The sequence below is a fragment of the Hyperolius riggenbachi genome, chromosome 2, assembly GCF_040937935.1.
Source record: "Hyperolius riggenbachi isolate aHypRig1 chromosome 2, aHypRig1.pri, whole genome shotgun sequence".
NCBI classification, from domain to species: Eukaryota; Metazoa; Chordata; class Amphibia; order Anura; family Hyperoliidae; genus Hyperolius; species Hyperolius riggenbachi.
The window spans coordinates 412,774,480-412,792,093 of record NC_090647.1 but is presented as its reverse complement, the minus strand read 5'-3'; the positions used below and the strand labels follow the sequence as shown (position 1 = coordinate 412,792,093).

Below are 17,614 nucleotides of genomic sequence, written 5' to 3'. Positions count from 1 at the left end.
TCCGCCTCTCCCCCGCCCCTCTCAGTCTTCCTTCACTGAGAGGGGCGGGGGAGAGGCGGCGATGCGCGTCTGATAGACACGACTGGAGGCAGGGCTGCGGCCGTTAGCCCTTGCCTCCAGGAAGCAAAGTTCACGACCAACTTTGCGACCAACTTTTGCGGGGGGGGGGGGGGGTTGGGGGTGAAGGGACCCCCGTTTAGCCGCGGGATAGCGGCGTTTTAGCAGGGGCACACGTGCCCCTGCTATATATGAGCTGAAGCGAGATTTAGTCTCCAATCATGTGATTGGAACCAAGAAGACATGTTGAGAGTACGTCGCTGCCACGGTGGAGGAAGAAGCAGCCAATCCAGCTGTCTGAACAGGTATGTATGAAAGCTCCCTGCTGCCAAACTACCCTGCCGAGCCTGCCCAGCTGGGGAAGTCACACTTCCCCAGTGGCAGTAAAAATTTGGCCCTGCAGTTAAATAAACTTTATTTGGCTGCTAAAGGATTAAAAGGGAGTCTTAAGTTAATCGGAAAAAACAAAACAAAAACACAGATACAGTACTTACCTAAGGGGAGGGAAGGCTCTGAGTCCTATTAAGCCTTCTCATTCCTCTCAGTCTCCTCATTCCAGTGCTGGCTCCCCCATTTAATTCTCTCATTGCGGGAGGCTTCAGAAGTCTTCGGGAGCCAAAGAGCTCCTGAAGTTGGGTGGCTCCATACTGTGCACGTGTGAGTGTACGAGAGCGTGCTTGCACATGCGCAGTACGGAGTGGCCAGTTTTCAGGAGCACTCTGGCTCATGAAGCCTCCCACAGCGGCAGAGAGCAGTCTTTGACCCATCTGTTAAAAACTGCTAATGGGGGAGCAAGAGAGGAACAAGAAGGCTCTATAGGACCCAGAGCATTCCTTCTCCTTAGCCAAGTATCTTTTTACAGATTCGCTTCAGACTCACTTTAAGAATATGTAAAGTATATTAGATCTATTGCACATCTAGACTGGTATTTTAGACAAAAAAAAAAAGGGTACATACTCTAGCTTTTAGAAAATATCCATTTTTAGTAAACCTAAGTTGGTTATCTGAAATGAGATTTTGTGCTATGTCACATTTCATGGTGTCCCTTGGCAAGCTTTCAGTTTATTAACTGATGTCTTATGAAGGTAATTTCACTTTTTTATCATTTTCCCCTCCCCTTGTGTCATAAATACCCAGTCAGACCCCCTCCCCAACACCTGCAAATACTTCATCCAAGCCTACAAGCACTTACAGCTGAGTGAATAAAACAGTGATTACTTCCTCCCTTGCTATTACTTTGTTCGGGCTACTGGGTCTAACCTGCAGTAGAAAGCAGTCTTCTTCCCTATTTAAATTAACAGTATGGCTGTTTCCTACATAACAGGACAACCTAGCAACAGCAACTGCGGAACCTGATGGAAACAAAATCAAGACCCAGCTTTTCAAGTTAATTTGTCTCCGTTGCTTCTTGGTGCTGGAGAGATTGTAGCACGTTCTAGAGGTCTTAGAATTATCAACATTAAAGATAACCTGAGATCAAAGGAAAATAACTATACATACCTGGGGCTTCCTCCAGCCCCCTTCAGGCTGATTGGTCTCTTGTCGTCCTCTTCTACCTTCTGTATCATCCTCGATGGCTTCCAGTAATCCGGCTAGTTGGTGTGCAGTGCGCATGCACAGGCCAGCCTATCGACCCCACCGTGATCCCATTGCATGCTCCCGTCCGCGGAAGCAAGTGCGACCAGCCTGTGCTGACTGGCCAAATTACCAGGAGCCGTAGTGGAAGATCCAGGAGGCAGAAGGACGGCGAGGGACCGATCAGCCTGAAGGGGGCTGGAGGAAGCCCCAGGTATTTATAAAACTTCTTTCCTTTAATCTCAAGTTCACTTTAAGTAGTGTCATGCCTACGATGACCAGACGTCCCGTTTTACCAGGGCCATGTTCCGGATTCCGGGTGACCTGTCCCGGGCTGCAACTTGTCCCGGGAAACGTCCCGGTTTAGCTGCCAGATGTCCCGGTCGCCTGACTGTGTGGCCGCACAGGGCTCTTTGACAGCAAAGTCACGGAGCTATTGCTTGCAGGGCGCTCCGCTCCTCATCGCATCCACTATCCTCTAGCCTCTCCCCTGATGCACGCCTGCCGAATTTGAAAATGGGCACCAAGAGCCAATAATTGGACAGCAGTAGCTGCTCTTCACAGCCAGAAAGGCTCCTGTCAGCAGGAGATTGAAGCAGCTGCCAGCGCTGACTTGGTGAGTTCATTTAGTGCGACTTACTGCGTGCCTGCTAGCTGCAGCCTACCCAGCAGATGTCTCCTTTAGGTAGAGTTTGTGCGTTTCTTCTTGGTTGACATGTGTGTGTGTGTTCTCTTGGGTGACGTGTGTGCGCACTCTTAACCACGGTGACCAGATGTCCCCCTTTAGCCGGAATACGCCCCATATTTGGGGTTCCCTGTCCCGGGCTGCAATAAGTCCCAGATAACGTCCCACTTTAGGCCACGGGACATCCCAGCTGCTGGATTCTGGCCACCGTCCTTTCATTCACCCCCAGCCTGTTGCCTGGCCTACCCTTCAATCAGCGTGGCCGCCCTGCTTCCTCAGTTCCAACCCCGCATGCTGCTCTGCCCACCCTCCAATCGGACCGCCTGGCCGCATCAGTCCTCCCAGAAAAATAAAAATATGTGCACAGGACCTGCCTCTCTCACGCAGTCATGTGGAACTATTAGGTGGAAGTATGTCAGTAGGTCTTCCTGGGTGAAAGCCAGTAAGATGGCAGCGGTCATGCAGGTTAGATTGGCTCTGACTTGAGATGACTGGTGTGTATGTGGACTCCCACAACCCAGCTATTTGTCATGGTGGTGGGCAGCAGTAGCAGGATAACAGGTAGATGTGGAAGGGGAAAAATAAATAGTGTGATGCTGTGCAACCTCCTTGTGAGACCCCTACATTACCTGGCTGCATGTCTGCGGTCTATAGAGAGTGGCCATAGAGCTAGCTCCTGAGTGCTATATTATTGTGTACTGTATAATACAGAATCCACTTCAATCCAGCACAGCGCTTTTCTAATCAAATCCACTTTGTTAGAAGGGCAAGTACAAAGTTACATTTAAGTGCTGCATGAGTAGCTACAGCCCGCTGTTTCGAGCCACTAGAGCTCTTGTTCACGCCACGCAGCACAACAAAACAATGCACAAGAGCACTAGTGGCTCGTAACAGTTGACTATAGCCACTCGTGCAGCATTTTAATGTAACTTTGTACTTACCCTTCTAACAATCAAGTGGATTTGATTATAAAAGAGCTGTGCTGGATTGAAGTAGATTCTGTCTGGAGACCTGTTGATACACTGGTGAATCCTTGCACGCTCCTACACCTTGGCCATTTGAGTGCTGCTCCTGTCAGAATTCTAGCGGTTTATTTATGCAGGAAAAGCTGTCATATGTGTATGTTTTAAGTTTTAATGTTCTATGCAAAATGTCATTGTAAACTGTAACGTTAGAGTACTTCTTTATAATATTGCTCTGTGACATCTCAGCATATTCCAGACAGTGAAACTCATAATTATATTATTTTAATTACAAGAAGCTAAAACATTTTTTGTTTATATTACACAAGCATCTTTCAAATGTCAAGGTTATATGTGCAGACAGAAAAGCAAGTTTTAAAAAACACATTACAAATAGAATTAATTACTTTAAAATATATTTTGAAATGCTGGATTCTTCCAGTGATGCTGATGCTTTGAGACAGTTAAACATTCTCGTGGGATTGTTTTGGCTCTGGAGGATTGCTGACATGTACTACAAGGCCGTTACAGCCAGCAAGAAAAGATGCAGTTTCCCAGCTCGAGAAAGTCAAAATATGAAAGATGGCGGTGTAATTATATTTATTTCTTCATAATATATAGAAAATTATTTTATATTAAGATTTAATATGCAATTATATCTTATATGATTAATTGTTTTAAGAAGAATTATATAATAAGCTTAATAATGTACTTCAATAAGCATTACATTACTAGATCTGTAATTCACAGATGTTTGGGTCAACATGCCCTATTTCTTGTTTGGGAAAGAACACACATTCCAAACTAATTAACATTATCAGAAATGCGGCATAAATGACATCGTTATTGTTTTAAAGTCCAAATGTCTGGGGCAAAAAAAGTCAACTAGCAGACAAGATGGCTGGCGACGTCCATTTTTAATCAACTGCGTCAGAAATGACCTAATCAGAATTTATAAACATTATGATTTAGGTATTCAAAACATGATAAAGCATTGACGCACAGAAGCTTTAGCCAATCAGAAACTGGGATTCAGGGAAATTCCAGATTAGACAGCCATATTGCATCCAATCACTATAAAAGTAGGAGCTAAAAGCTCATAGTTTGCAGAAGCCCAACAATCACCTGAGAAACCACATGAGGCAGAAGCTACCTTCCCACAAGTGGCTCTAGATGCCAGAGAAGGGGTAATATGCTTAATATTCTGACGATTTACTTTATTCATTTTTCAGCATTAAGTTCTGTTAAGATGTTAGCAACAAGTTTTTTTTAGAAGTTATATTTTTTGCTATTTCTTTAAAAAGAGTAACTGTCAGGCTGCAAAAGCTAATTTAAACCTCTATTCTCCTGTGTTAAACAGTTTAGAAGGAAGCCAAAGAGGCAATACTGAAGTTAAAAATCTCTCTTACTTTGAGGTTTGCTCAATAGCAATGCTCTTTATTCCCAAGCTCCTAAGGAGGCCGACAGGCCGCATAACAGATACTGCAGAGCATGCTGGGGCTGCTTCTTCTCCCTACTGCACTCCCTTGGTCCTCCCCTTCATTTCCCTATCTCGGCCTAAGGCCGCTTTCACAGTGGGAAGTTACAGGCTCATGTTACAGCAGCCAGTAACGCAGCCCAACTCACAGCACTTAAAAATCAATGTGCTGCTCACAGTGCACATGTTCCGTTAGAGTATACTGCAGGAGTCCGCTATTGTTCCTAGCCACATGGCTAATTAATATTCAATGCACAGTAGTGTTGTCTGGAACATGAACATTAGGATCTTTGATCCTGATCTTTTTTGTGAGTCAAATTATCCGAGATTCGGTTCACAGTGGATGTCTGGAAGAAACAGGAACTGCAGCTTCTCTCATTCTGCTGCAAATCATTCAAAGATTCGGTTCAAAGATCCGGATCTTTTCAATGATCCGATTCGAATCAGAGTGCCAGACAATATGCCCCGTTAGACCAGAGACTGGTGGGAGTGTCTGAGGGCTGGAACTTGGGAGGGCTAAAGAATCAATCAGGAAGCAGGGTAAGGGAGGATATTACATCACAATTGGCTTCATACAAGACAGTCAAACATGGAACCTGCCATGAGCTGTCAGGAGCATCAATCTCTGTAAATACTATATAAAAATTCCGTGAAATCCAAACGTGGACAGTGAAATGCATATGTAATGTAAGTACAGCTAATATTTAGCTACTGATATGTGTTTTTTTTTCTCTGAGACCCTATACCGAACAGCTCCTCTTTAAGAAGATTATATACACAGCTATTGATACAGATGAGACTACTTTTGATCTTATTCTACATAACACAATTGTTATATTCTTTTTTGAATGTGCTTAGAAGATTGATGATTGCTTGGATATAAAGCCTTGATGAGATGGAATACTGTTAGAAGGAAACACTACTTGGAACTGTTCATATTTTGTGTGTATATATATATATATATATATATATATATATATATTATATATATATATATATATATGCTGTATGATAAGCAAATACATTTTTTTTATATAAAGTCATATACTGAGTGCTCTGATTCATTTCAAGGTATACCATCATTACTGATAGAGGGTTCAGACCCCGCTACGCCGGATTTATATGATAGCAACACCTTAACGGCTGGTCCTTTACTGAGTTAGCAATCATGAATAAGGCAAGAACTGCTCAGGTTTTTGACACTCCTGTCTTGTGTTTGGGAGTACTGTATAATACACACTCGCAGCTCTCTGCTTAGCAGATCGTACTTTTAACAATATGTTCGAGATAAGTAATGAGAATAAAGCTCTTGCTACATTTGCCAGCCTTAGGCACCAATATAAGCCTCCTCCTCCGTGTCACCCTCAGTGGGGGAGAACCTTTAATTCATTTATGTCTGAGGTAATATCTGCTGCGTTTAACCCCCCTGGTGGTATGAAAAATTCCGCCAGGGGGCAGCGCAGCAGTTTTTTTTATTTTTTATTTTTTTTTAAATCATGTAGCGAGCCCAGGGCTCGCTACATGATAGCCGCTGCTCAGCGGCATCCCCCCGCTTCGATCGCCTTCGGCGATCTCCGATCAGGAAATCCCGTTCAAGGAACGGGATTTCCTGGAGGGCTTCCTACGTCGCCATGGCGACCGAGCGGGATGACATCACCGACGTCGGGACGTCATTGGGAGTCCCGATCCACCCCTCGGCGCTGCCTGGCACTGATTGGCCAGGCAGCGCACGGGGTCTGGGGGGCCCGCGCGCCGCAACGGATAGCGGCAATCGGGCGCGGGCCGGCGGCGATCAGTGTGCTGGTGCAGCTAGCAAAGTGCTAGCTGCGTCCAGCAAAAAAAAAAATAGGTAAATCGGCCCAGCAGGGCCTGAGCGACACCCTCCGGCGGCTTACCCCCGTGTCACACACGGGTTTACCGCTAAGGAGGTTAAGATATGTGGAGTAATATATGTGTATTTCACATGTGTCAGAGGTACCTTTGGCCACATTTAATGTTTGCTGCATTTCATGTGTGGGAGGTAACATTTACTGCATTTTAATGTGTGGGAGGTAATGTTTATTGCATTCCTGTTCGCTGCATTTCATGTGTCAGAGGTAACAGTGGTTGCAAGTCAGAGATTAATGGTTGTTGCATTTCAAGTGTTGGAGGTAATGGTTGTTGCATTTAAATTTTTGGAGGAAACAGTTTTTGCATGTCATATATTGGAGTTAATGGTTGCTACATTTATTATTTGATGGTCAGTGTATTTGGCACTTTAAGGTTATTGTTGCAGCAATTGGCATTTTGGTAACTCTGGCCCACTGCCTCAGAGTTACACAGTTATATTAGTTAGCTCTGTTGCATTAATTAGCTCTGCCCAGTTATGTCATAGCCACATCCATTATGTCATGCCCACGCCCATTTTTCAGAGGATAAGTTAATCAACCATATTCAATTCCAGCAGCATGCTCTAAAGCAAAATTTTGGAATGCGTAAAATGGACATTGAACTTCTAGGACAAGTACAAAGATGAGCAACTACATGAATCTGAGGGTCCAGATTCCTTAAAGTGAACCTCCGGACTAAAATTCGACTGAAAAGGCTTGGTGTTTCTTTAACAGTTTCACAGCATCAGAACTTTGTTTCTCTTATACAAGCCTTATTTTTAGCTGCACAGAAGAAAACTTCCCGGGCTTTTTTCCCCTGATGCTGTGCAAAGCATGATGGGATTTCTGATGTTGTTGTTCTCTTTCTGCTGTTTTGGTGCAATTTTTTTCTTTTACATTTTGAATTTGACATTTGAAGCCTAGTGTGTGCAGCTGGGAGGGGTAATCAGGACACAGGACAGTTGGAACTGTGTCTCCTGCTCCTTGTCACCTCCTTTCAACCAAAAAGATGGCTGCCCCCATGACAAAGATTGCAGCCCCCATGAATCACAAACATTTGCCTGTTCTTTTAAAACAGGGTGGGTAAGAGATTATATTACCTATCTATTCTAATTAACATAACGAATGTAACTTGATGACAGTATGTTTGTTTAGGCTGAAGTTCCCCTTTAACTGATAAATACCTAAAACAATTTGTTTTAGAACACAAGACGCTTCCCATCCTGAAAGGATTGGATAAAGCTGGTCAACACGGTAGTCGCACTCCCAAAAGCTGTAGATCAGAGGCAACATTGCAAAATCCAATAAAATTTTGACAACTTGGCTGAATTCCCTTCACCCTAAAGTTTAACTCTGCTTCTGAGCTGATACATTACTCTAACAACATAGGTCTATCGGTGTATGGATTCCTTCCCTTATGTGCAGCACTACCAGTTTATTGGGTTGTTTTTATAGTTCTGTGAGGCTATCCAGATTGTTTGTATATCATTGGAAGGCAGAGGGATGAAAGGTGTCACTTACCACGGAAGATTGGAAAAACTGGGCTTATTGAGCTTTGAGTGCAATACAAAAGCTTTGTAAGGATTTTGTCCCTATGATTGTCCAAAAGACAAGGGGACATGTTCTCTGTATAGAGGTAACAAGTTTTGCCATCTATTTAGAAAGGGGTTCTTTACAGTAAGAGTGGTTAAAATGTGTAACATTTTATCACAGGAAATAGGTAGGGGGCAAATGCTACATCTTCATCTAAAATGAACTTGAATGTTTTCCTTTACATTGAAGAAATTCCATGGCTATAATTCATAGGTAATTTCTGGCGGTGGTGATCCGTAGACTGACTGCCACCTAAAGTCAGGAAGCAGGTTTTTTTTTTTACCTCTTAAGGCAATTATTGGCTCAAGCCTTGTAAGGATTTTTCGCCTCCCTCTCAATAATTGGACACGTGCGGGACAATTTTTTTTTCTGGTTGAACCTCATGGACAGATGACTTTTTCAACCATACTATGTAACTAATAAATAAATGATACACTGTAACCAACAATACACATAAAATTATAAAGCTTCTCAAAGAAAAGTAGTGTCTTTCACCAGATAATGCATATGTAGGCTTATATGTATATATCTAAAGTAGGTTTATAACCTGACATACCAACACATGTTGTAAGTGTTATATAGTTTGCTTAATAAAGTCATTACCTCCTGAAGTTGTTCAGCTTCATTTACAAGGCTAGGTACATGTCTTAGTTCAGTTATTAACTCTTGTATCTTCTTTCCAAAGTCTTTCAGCCAGGAGGAGTCGACAGTCAGGTCATATGAATGCATTAAGTCATTCCTACACTTTATAATCTGAGATACAAAAATATATAAGAAAAATGTGTTGTACACCAATTCCCAAATCAGAAAGCATTGCAGTGGTTAATTTTGCATTATTTTCAGTCACTATGGACTGGTCCATTGCGTCTCCACAACAGACCTAAGGACAAATTTATGAAAATAGACATAATGATTTGAATAATTTAGCATTTTCAACATCCACATTGTTCTACAGGCCATTTATAAATATATAAAAAACTCCACATTTCTAAGTTTATAAAAACACATTGCTAGTGCCATATTAAATCTTATTGCCACAAAAAAAAAAAACAACAAAAGAAAAGTTTCACTACCCTTAAGTTGTACTCATTTCAATGCTATGCAAAAGCTGCTTAAAGGGAAGGTCCAAGCAAAAAAAAAAAAAAAAAGAGTTTAACTTACCTGGGGCTTCTACCAGCCCCATGTAGCCATCCTGTGCCCTCGTAGTCACTTACTGCTGCTCCAGTCCCCCGCTGGCAGCTTTCTGACCTCGGAGGTCAGGGCCACATTGCATACATTTTTACGCATTCCAGCTAGTGCAGGAACAAAAATTTACGCGTTGCACCACTAATGCGTAAAAATGTATGCGTTAATGTTCCTGCACTAGCGGGAATGTGTAAAAATGTACGCAATTCGGACCTGACCTCCGAGGTCAGAAAGCTGCCAGCGGGGGACTGGAGCAGCAGTGAGTGACTACGAGGGCACAGGATGGCTGCATGGGGCTGGTAGAAGCCCCAGGTAAGTGAAACTCATTTTTTTTTTTTGCTTTGACCTTCCCTTTAAAGACCATAAACCGCTGGTATGAAAAACGGGCCCTACCGACGTCCTGCCTCAGATTCGCTGCTACCGCCAATCACACTGCTATTCTGTTGCTGAGCCAATGAGATACCCATGATCACGGGGGTCAGGAGCCAATGAAATCAGCTTCTGACTAGCTCACAGAGCTCTGCTGTCACACTGACAGCAGGGCGAGTGAGCTGCAGCGACAGGAGAGTGGTGGTAGTGCGAGGTGGGGACGTTGAAATTTACGCCCTGGTAGGGATAACCGCTTCCAAATTTCAACTCGGGTGGTCCAGAAGTGGTGAAAGTATACTGTGGCTTTTTACTGTCTCTTTAGAAATAGGCTCTGAGAGTTTTCTCCATTCTCTAGCCCAGGGTTTCTCAAACCTATCCTAGTGACTTCCCAATGGTGCATGTTTTGCAGGCAACCTCACCCATGCACAGGTGGGGTAATAAGCGTCTCAGCTACATGGAATCCTAGCTGAGACACTAGTTACCCCTGTGCATAGGTGAGGATGCCTGCAAAACATGCACAAAATGTTGAGTCACGAGGACAGGTTTGACAAACACTGTTCTAGCCTGTTCCAGGTGTTTTACAATCCACCACCTTGCTTCTGATGCAGGTGTTTTTGGTGCATAGGTACAGATCACACATTTTAAACCTGGTGTGTATATGTTCCAGGAGCCTCTTGTGGAGGTTATCTCCCAATCATAGTCCTTCTGTGTCCACCATGTGTCCTCTTCTCTCCCCATGTCCTCCCCACTGTGTCTTCCTTTGCTCCCAAACTGTCCTCCTGTGTCCTACTTATGTCCTTCTTCCAGTCCCCCATGTTTCCCAGTGTCTTCCTTTGTCTCTCTCTGTGTCTCTTATTCCCACGTGTGGTTCTCCAATCACCACCCCCCACTCCGGCTGGTCTCCTCCATTCCCCGTGTGCATAAAGAAAGAGTGGCAGCATGTTTCCCCTCATCCAGTGGCTCTTGTGGCGAACGCAGACATCTCATCTGCGGCACTGCTCCCCTAGTGTCCACTTCTGCTAATCGAGTCATCAGCATAAGCCAACACTAGAGAAGCCGTGCAGGAGATGAGAGGTCTGCGCTCGCCACTTGTAATGCTGGGTTAGGCGAGCTGTGCTGCTAATTGTTTTTACACATGGAGAGTGGAGGATCACACAGGGGGACAAAGGCAGGGAGTGCCCCGACATAGTGGCGGATCACATCGGCAGGTGATCGTAACTCGGCCCCGTCTTAGACATATATGTCATTATCAATTAAGCAGATAAAGGCCTGGAGTGGATTTGATGTGTGGTGCTTGTAAGTGGAAGATTTTGCTTTGACCAGACAACATGCAGTCAAAACACCTCTCCATGTAGGTGAAAGAAACCATACTTAAAAGAATACAGATTTACTTACCTGGGGCTTCCTCCAGCCCCTGGAAATTTATACGTCCCACGCTGCAGCTCTACTCCAAGCCATTCTCCCCTCCGTAGTAGCCGCCGACCTGGCCGGGAGAGTTTGGTTTCATCTGGACAGATGAAACCAAAATTAAACCTTCATCAGAATGATGGCAAGAAAAAAGTATGGAGAAGGCGTGGAATAGCTTATTAATGAAAGCATGCCACATCATCTGTAAAACACAGTTGAGCCAATGTGATGGCTTGGACACTTCCAGTCCGTGCATGCAGCTGCGTAAGACATTGTACTGTAGACCTGAGGAAGCAGGCAGGTCCCACAAAACGCGTCTCTTCCTGTGCTTAAGGAAATTATCTTTATACCCCTTACCTGAGATAAGACTTTCATTACCCCCTTTTACCCATTGCATACTACATTGGGGCACCTCCTCCCAAAAACATACAACCAAAGCAACCCAGGAGTTTACTAAAGCATGAAGTGGAAAGTTCTGGAATGGCCAAGTCAGTAAACTGATCTTAACCCAATTGAGCATGCATTTCACTTGTTGAAGCCTAAACTTCAGACAGAAAGCAAGCGCTGTAATTACAGCGTAGGAGATTTGGGCGCAGCTGGCACCACCATTGGCCGTAATAGGAATTACGGCTATAGCGGCACACACCGATCAACTTTGGCGCCGTCAGAAGATGGAGCAGAAGTTAGATTTAAAAAACACTAATTCAGCCTCCAGCAATAGCTGGAAGCCAAATTACATCATTCCCCACTATCCACGTCGACCTAAAGGGGGAATAGAATTTAACGCCGCCGGGAACTTGTGCAGCAGCAGGATAAGCCATACCAGCTGTATCCTGCACCCAAGTCTCTCGGCGGCCAATCCATATGTATGCGACAGAAAGGCCCACAAAAACAAAAGAGCAGAGCATTAAAAATTAGGAAACCTAGCATCTGGTGATATCCATGAGTTCAAGACTTTAGGCTGTCACTACCAACAAAGGCCCATATGCAATTAATTTTTTCACCTGAGTTTTCTCTTGGGTGATATGTTTAAATTTGTCAATAAAATGCATTTTAAGCCGCCAGAAAGCAAGAAAATGCTCAAAATAATTTTAATAGTGCTTTATCATTTAACGGTTTGTACTTTTTTAGTTGAAAAGTGCTAGAAAGTTATTTTAATTAGAAGATGAAAAATGATCTCCTAGAAGAAAACTCAGGAGAAAAAGTGAATTGCATATGGCCCGAAGTGTTTTTAAACCAAGTATTAGAAATGAACATTTTATCAGGGCTGTGGAATCAGATTAAAGTTGGAGTCATTTTTGGGTACCTGGAGTTGGAGTCAGTTTCATAAACTGAGTAGTCGGACGATTTTTGTACAAACTCCACAGCCCTGCATTTTATTTCCAGTTATTTTAATTTGTCCAATTATCTTTGAGCCCCTGAAATGAAGGAAGGGATTGTGTTAACAAAAATGCTTAACCAGTTTAGCCTTGTAGACGTAGCTCCTATGTCCAGAAAGGCTGCAGCTTATGCCTTTTGGACGTAGGAGCTATATCCAAAGTACAAAACGGTCATCACTCCTGAGCACGTGCACCCTGCAGCACTGATCGGTGAAAAGGGTCCCTCTACCCGATCGTTGCCCCCTTCAGCCACAATGATGCTGTTACAAGGAGTAACGGAAGTCATTGAAAGTGCCTATACAGGTAGTTATTACTTCCTGTAATGCACCTGCGTGCGCACATGACCCCAGCACTGATTGGTCCAAGGGATCATGTGATCCTTTAAGGTGGCCACCAACAGTCCAATTTTAAGCAAAAAATCATTTGAGCGATCAGAAAATTCTGATTGGAAGAAAAATCGTTCACTACACCATCAACGAACCAACCTTTGCTTCCTATCTATCGCATCCAACTAGAAAATCCAAATTTTGATGAAAATCTAGTTGGACGACTATTTTTTTTAAAATAGATTGTGCCCATCAATGTAGATTATTTACAGCCACTTGAGACCGCTCAGTCCCTTGACAGCGACGGACTGAGTGGCCTAAAGGGGGGGCTATAGGCTCCATTCACACTTGAAAGCACAAAACCTTTTGCAGGAGTGATTTTTCCACGACAGCACTGAAAACGCGCCCATAGGTTTCTATTGCACTAGCGCTTTCAAAAGCGCTAGCGCTTGAGCGTTTTGCGGAAATCGCCAGCAAAACACTCTAGTGCGAATGGGGCCAAAGGAAGCTCCAGGTAAATATGGTACCCAAGATGTAATTCATCTCAGGTACAAAAACAAACACACACACACACACACACACACACACACACACACACACACACACACACACACACACACAAAAAGGGGGCAATGATTGGTGCAAGGGATCATGAGGTCCTTGAACCAATCAGTGTGCCTGAAGGTCCATACCCACAACGGAATGTTTATGGTGACTTATTTTGTGGTGGGCGGCTTTTCCACAATAAATGATCTTTTTATGAAAATTAGTTAAATAATGTTTAGTGACGTGCGGCGTTTGCAACAGTCATAATGGATCACCGAGCGACCAATTGCTCAGATCCCCATTGCTCGCCATGATAATTTTTTTGCGATTAAATGATAGTTTGCTGTATATCAACAACATGAATATAAATAAACCAACAAATATAATGGCCATAAAAGTATACAAAACCTATTAAATAGACCAGACATCAAGGGTGTGGCAACACTCATGATTACTTGGTGGGATACTTATAGGCACCCCCAATCCTGATACCGCTATCTCCGAAGAAGCACGCAGTGCGATACGCGTGAGCAGGTGCAACAGTGGGTGCGAGACCCGCTGTATATTTACTCTATAGACATCCCCATGGTACAGTCTTTCTGCAGCACTTTGTGGGCCTTCTAACGGGGACCATTACATACATTTTGACTGCGACACTTTGTGGTGAAATTTGTTACCAGGCTGTCAGCTGATACTATTGATGTACAGTATATTCATTTGTGATTTGTCACTCCTTATGTCTTAACTGTTTTTAGATGGGCTATGTCCCCAAATAAAGCATTTTGTACGTGAGAACGGAATATCCTTGCCTGGTGGTGCTTTTCTTTATGAATTTTGGTTGCCATGGATGTCTGGTTTATTTAATAAATGATTGTTTGCGCCTTTGTTACCATGGTAGTGAAGATTGATCGGTGGGTAGTTCGCTTATATTCAAATGATGACTGTCAGTAACAGTCGTCATTCATAAAAACAAGTAAGAATGTTAGGTAAATAGTAAAAGCTTTGTTGAAAAGCGCATGAGATTTTGCACAATGCAAAATCGCACATAATACTTTTAATCATTTCAGCCCGCGGTCCATTGTTTCCGTTTTGCGCCCATCACCATTTACAAGCTTATAATTTTAAAAATGTTTGTAGTATACCCCCTTCAAATGCATATTTAAAAAGTTCAGACCCTTAGGAAACTATTTATGTTTTTTTGGTTTTTTTTTTAATTGTAATTTTTTTTTTCCCTTAAAAATTTTATTTAGGGAATATTTTGGTGTGGGACATAAACAGTTATTTTTTTAATGTTGTTAGATGTGTAAATTGTAATGTAAAAAATGTGTTGATGTAGTTTTACTATTTGGCCACAAGATGGCCGCTTTCAGGAACGCGCGGGAGAGCGCAGCTGAGCAGCCGCCCGGACGTGAGCTTCACGTCTGGGCGGCTGAAATGGTTAAATGGCGATGCACACGTTTGTTTTCCAGGCCACAATTCACGCAAGTGAAAAAAACTGAATTCCCCGCCGCCTGAAATTGCAATGCGCGTACAATCCCAGATTGCTAGCAGGTGTCGGCAGTCTATAGTGGATGACGCAGGCGCAACAATGCCTCTGCTAACTATGCCTTACCCTAACCACCCCTCAACTATTCTAAAGGCTCATACACACAGACTATAGTCTTTGGAAAATGAAAGATCACAGACCAATCTTACCACCCTTCATGTAGTATGAGAGCCATACTCTACACAGAGTATGCAAATTGCAATGATAGTCAATGAGATCTGCAGATCATCATACACACACGATTTAACTGACATTCGTCTGCAGATCAAGCAATCATCTGCAGATCTAAAAATCCATCCTGGTGGATCTGATCTGCAGATGAATGTCCGTTAAATCATGTGTGTATGATGATCTGCAGATCTCATAGACTATCATTGCAATTTGCAGGAATGGATTTTTGGCAGGACCAAATCTTTTGCAGATACTGATCTTTTGTGTCTGTTCAGCATCTTGCAAAGATTTTTTTCTGATGTGGAGTTCAGCTTCATAGAAAAGACTGTGTAGAGTATGGCTCTCATAGTACATGAAGGGTGGCAAGATTGGTCTGTGATCTTTCATTTACCAAAGACTATAGTCTGATGTGTGTATGCACCTTTACTCTAACCACCCACCACCTACTCCTAACACTAAACCAGTTCCTATCTAAAATAACTGCAAAAAAAGCCATAGGCGCACTTTGAGAATAACGGATTGCTGTGCATCCCATTTGTAATCAAATTACCTATATGTGACCTAATTTTAATCATAAGGAGTTGTAGAATAAATTTGATGTATCTTATTTGATGTGTCTTATTATGGTCAAACTTGGGAAAGTTTCAGCAAAACTGCACGAGTCAGTAGCTTACAAAATACCCACTTTTGAATAGCCCTGGTTGTTAGCTTTCCACAATAGTGACATTTGTTGCCTTTTTCTGATGTCCTGACTCTTCTGGGGCAATGTAAACAAAGAATGGCACTGTAACAATTAGTGCAAAAAAAAAAATTGCCTACAAAAAAAGCCAAAGGTACACCTTGAGAATCATGGATTGCAGTGTACCCAGTTTTTTTTTTAATCAAATAATGAATATGTGGCCTGATTTGAATGATAATGTGTTGTAGAATACATTATGATGTGTCTTATAGCGTGAACCCCTGTCACATAAAAAAATAGGTAGGAACAAACAATACATCATGGGGGAAAAAAAATTATATTTTTAAAATTGTAATCAAACTTGAGATAGTTTCAGGAAAATTACACGTGTCAGTAGCTTACAAAACACCCACTTTTGAATAGCCCCAGTTGTTAGCTTTCCATAATGGTGACATTTGTTGTTTTTTCCCACTGTCCTGACTCTTCTGGGACTTTGCACACAAAGTATGGCACTAAAATACCTTGTGGAAAAAAATGGTCGGTACAAAGCCACATGCACACTTCAGAGTTAACGGCCTGCTAGATAATCAACTAGCCATGATTGAGTGATGTGGTATTATTTTAACCTTGATAAGTTGTAGAATAGATTTTATTGTGTTTTAGCAGTGAGGCCTAAGCGTTCAGAACTCTTTAATGACAAGCTTTATCAAAAGCAATACAATTTTAATTTTAGCACATTCTGTACCAAAATAAAAAGCTTTGCTATCTCTATATAGTGTGTCCTTTCCTGTTTTTAAGCCAAGACCAATTCCGGGCACGACCCAGTCGTGCTTGGCCAAAATAAATGATTCCGATTACAATATATATATATTCTCCTTTTTTTTTTTTTTTTTTTTTTTTAACACAACAGCTCTCTCCAGTCCGCTCTCCCAGGTCCCTCTAATCTGCTCAGCCTCAGCCCCTCAGACACAGCTGCAGGCGGGGCTGTGTCACATCAATGGCAGCAGCATCTTCTTCCTGGCTGCAGGGCCCTTACGTCCTGTGTGCTTAAAGAAAATCTGTAACGAAAAAAACTCCCCTAGGGGGTACTCACCTCAAGTGGGGGGGGGGAGGGGGGGAAGCCTCCGGATACTATTGAGGCTCCCCCTGTCCTCAACGGTCCCACGGCGAAAATCCTCCCGGAGCGGCGGCAATGTAAATATTTACCTTTTGGCTCCAGCGCAGGCGCTGCAAAATAATGACAAATCGAATTGGATCAAATCCCGATCAGACATATTGGATTTAATCGGATCGTAATCGAATCACAAAAAAGAATTGTATCGTGTAGATTGGGCTTAATACTGTTAGCCACAGCCCCTCAACAAGCATACAGATCAGGTGCTCTGACTGACGTCAGACTGGATTAGCTGCATGCTTGTTTCAGGTGTGTGGTTCTTACACTACTGCAACCGCAGAAATCAGCAGAGTAGTCTGGCAACTTGTTATTGCTTAAAAGGAAACATCCATATCTTGCTCAGTTAAGGTTTCCTTTAACCAGTTCACCCCCAAGGGTTTTTACTCTAACGGACCAGAGCAATTTTCACTTGTCAGTGCTCCTCCCTTTATTACTACTTATCACAAGAAAATGATCTATACCTCGTTTTTTTCACCACCAATTAGGCTTTCTGTGGGTAGTACATTTTGCTAAGAATTTTTTTATTCTAAATGCATTTTAATGAGAAAAAAAACAAAAAAAAAAAGAAAAAAAATTATTATTTCTCAGTTTTCAGCCATTATAGTTTTAAAATTA

At 42.8% G+C, this 17,614-nt stretch overlaps 1 protein-coding gene across 2 annotated transcripts in view; it reads right to left on the bottom strand.

Annotated features, from left to right (window-relative positions):
• Positions 1 to 17,614, bottom strand: part of C2HXorf38 (chromosome 2 CXorf38 homolog) — a 68,342-nt gene that overhangs the window by 35,102 nt on the left and 15,626 nt on the right. For both annotated transcript variants that reach the window (XM_068265608.1, XM_068265609.1), the window contains exon 4: positions 8,821 to 8,970. In XM_068265608.1, coding sequence (XP_068121709.1) covers positions 8,821 to 8,970 — 150 coding nt within the window. The remainder of the gene's footprint in view (positions 1 to 8,820; positions 8,971 to 17,614) is intronic.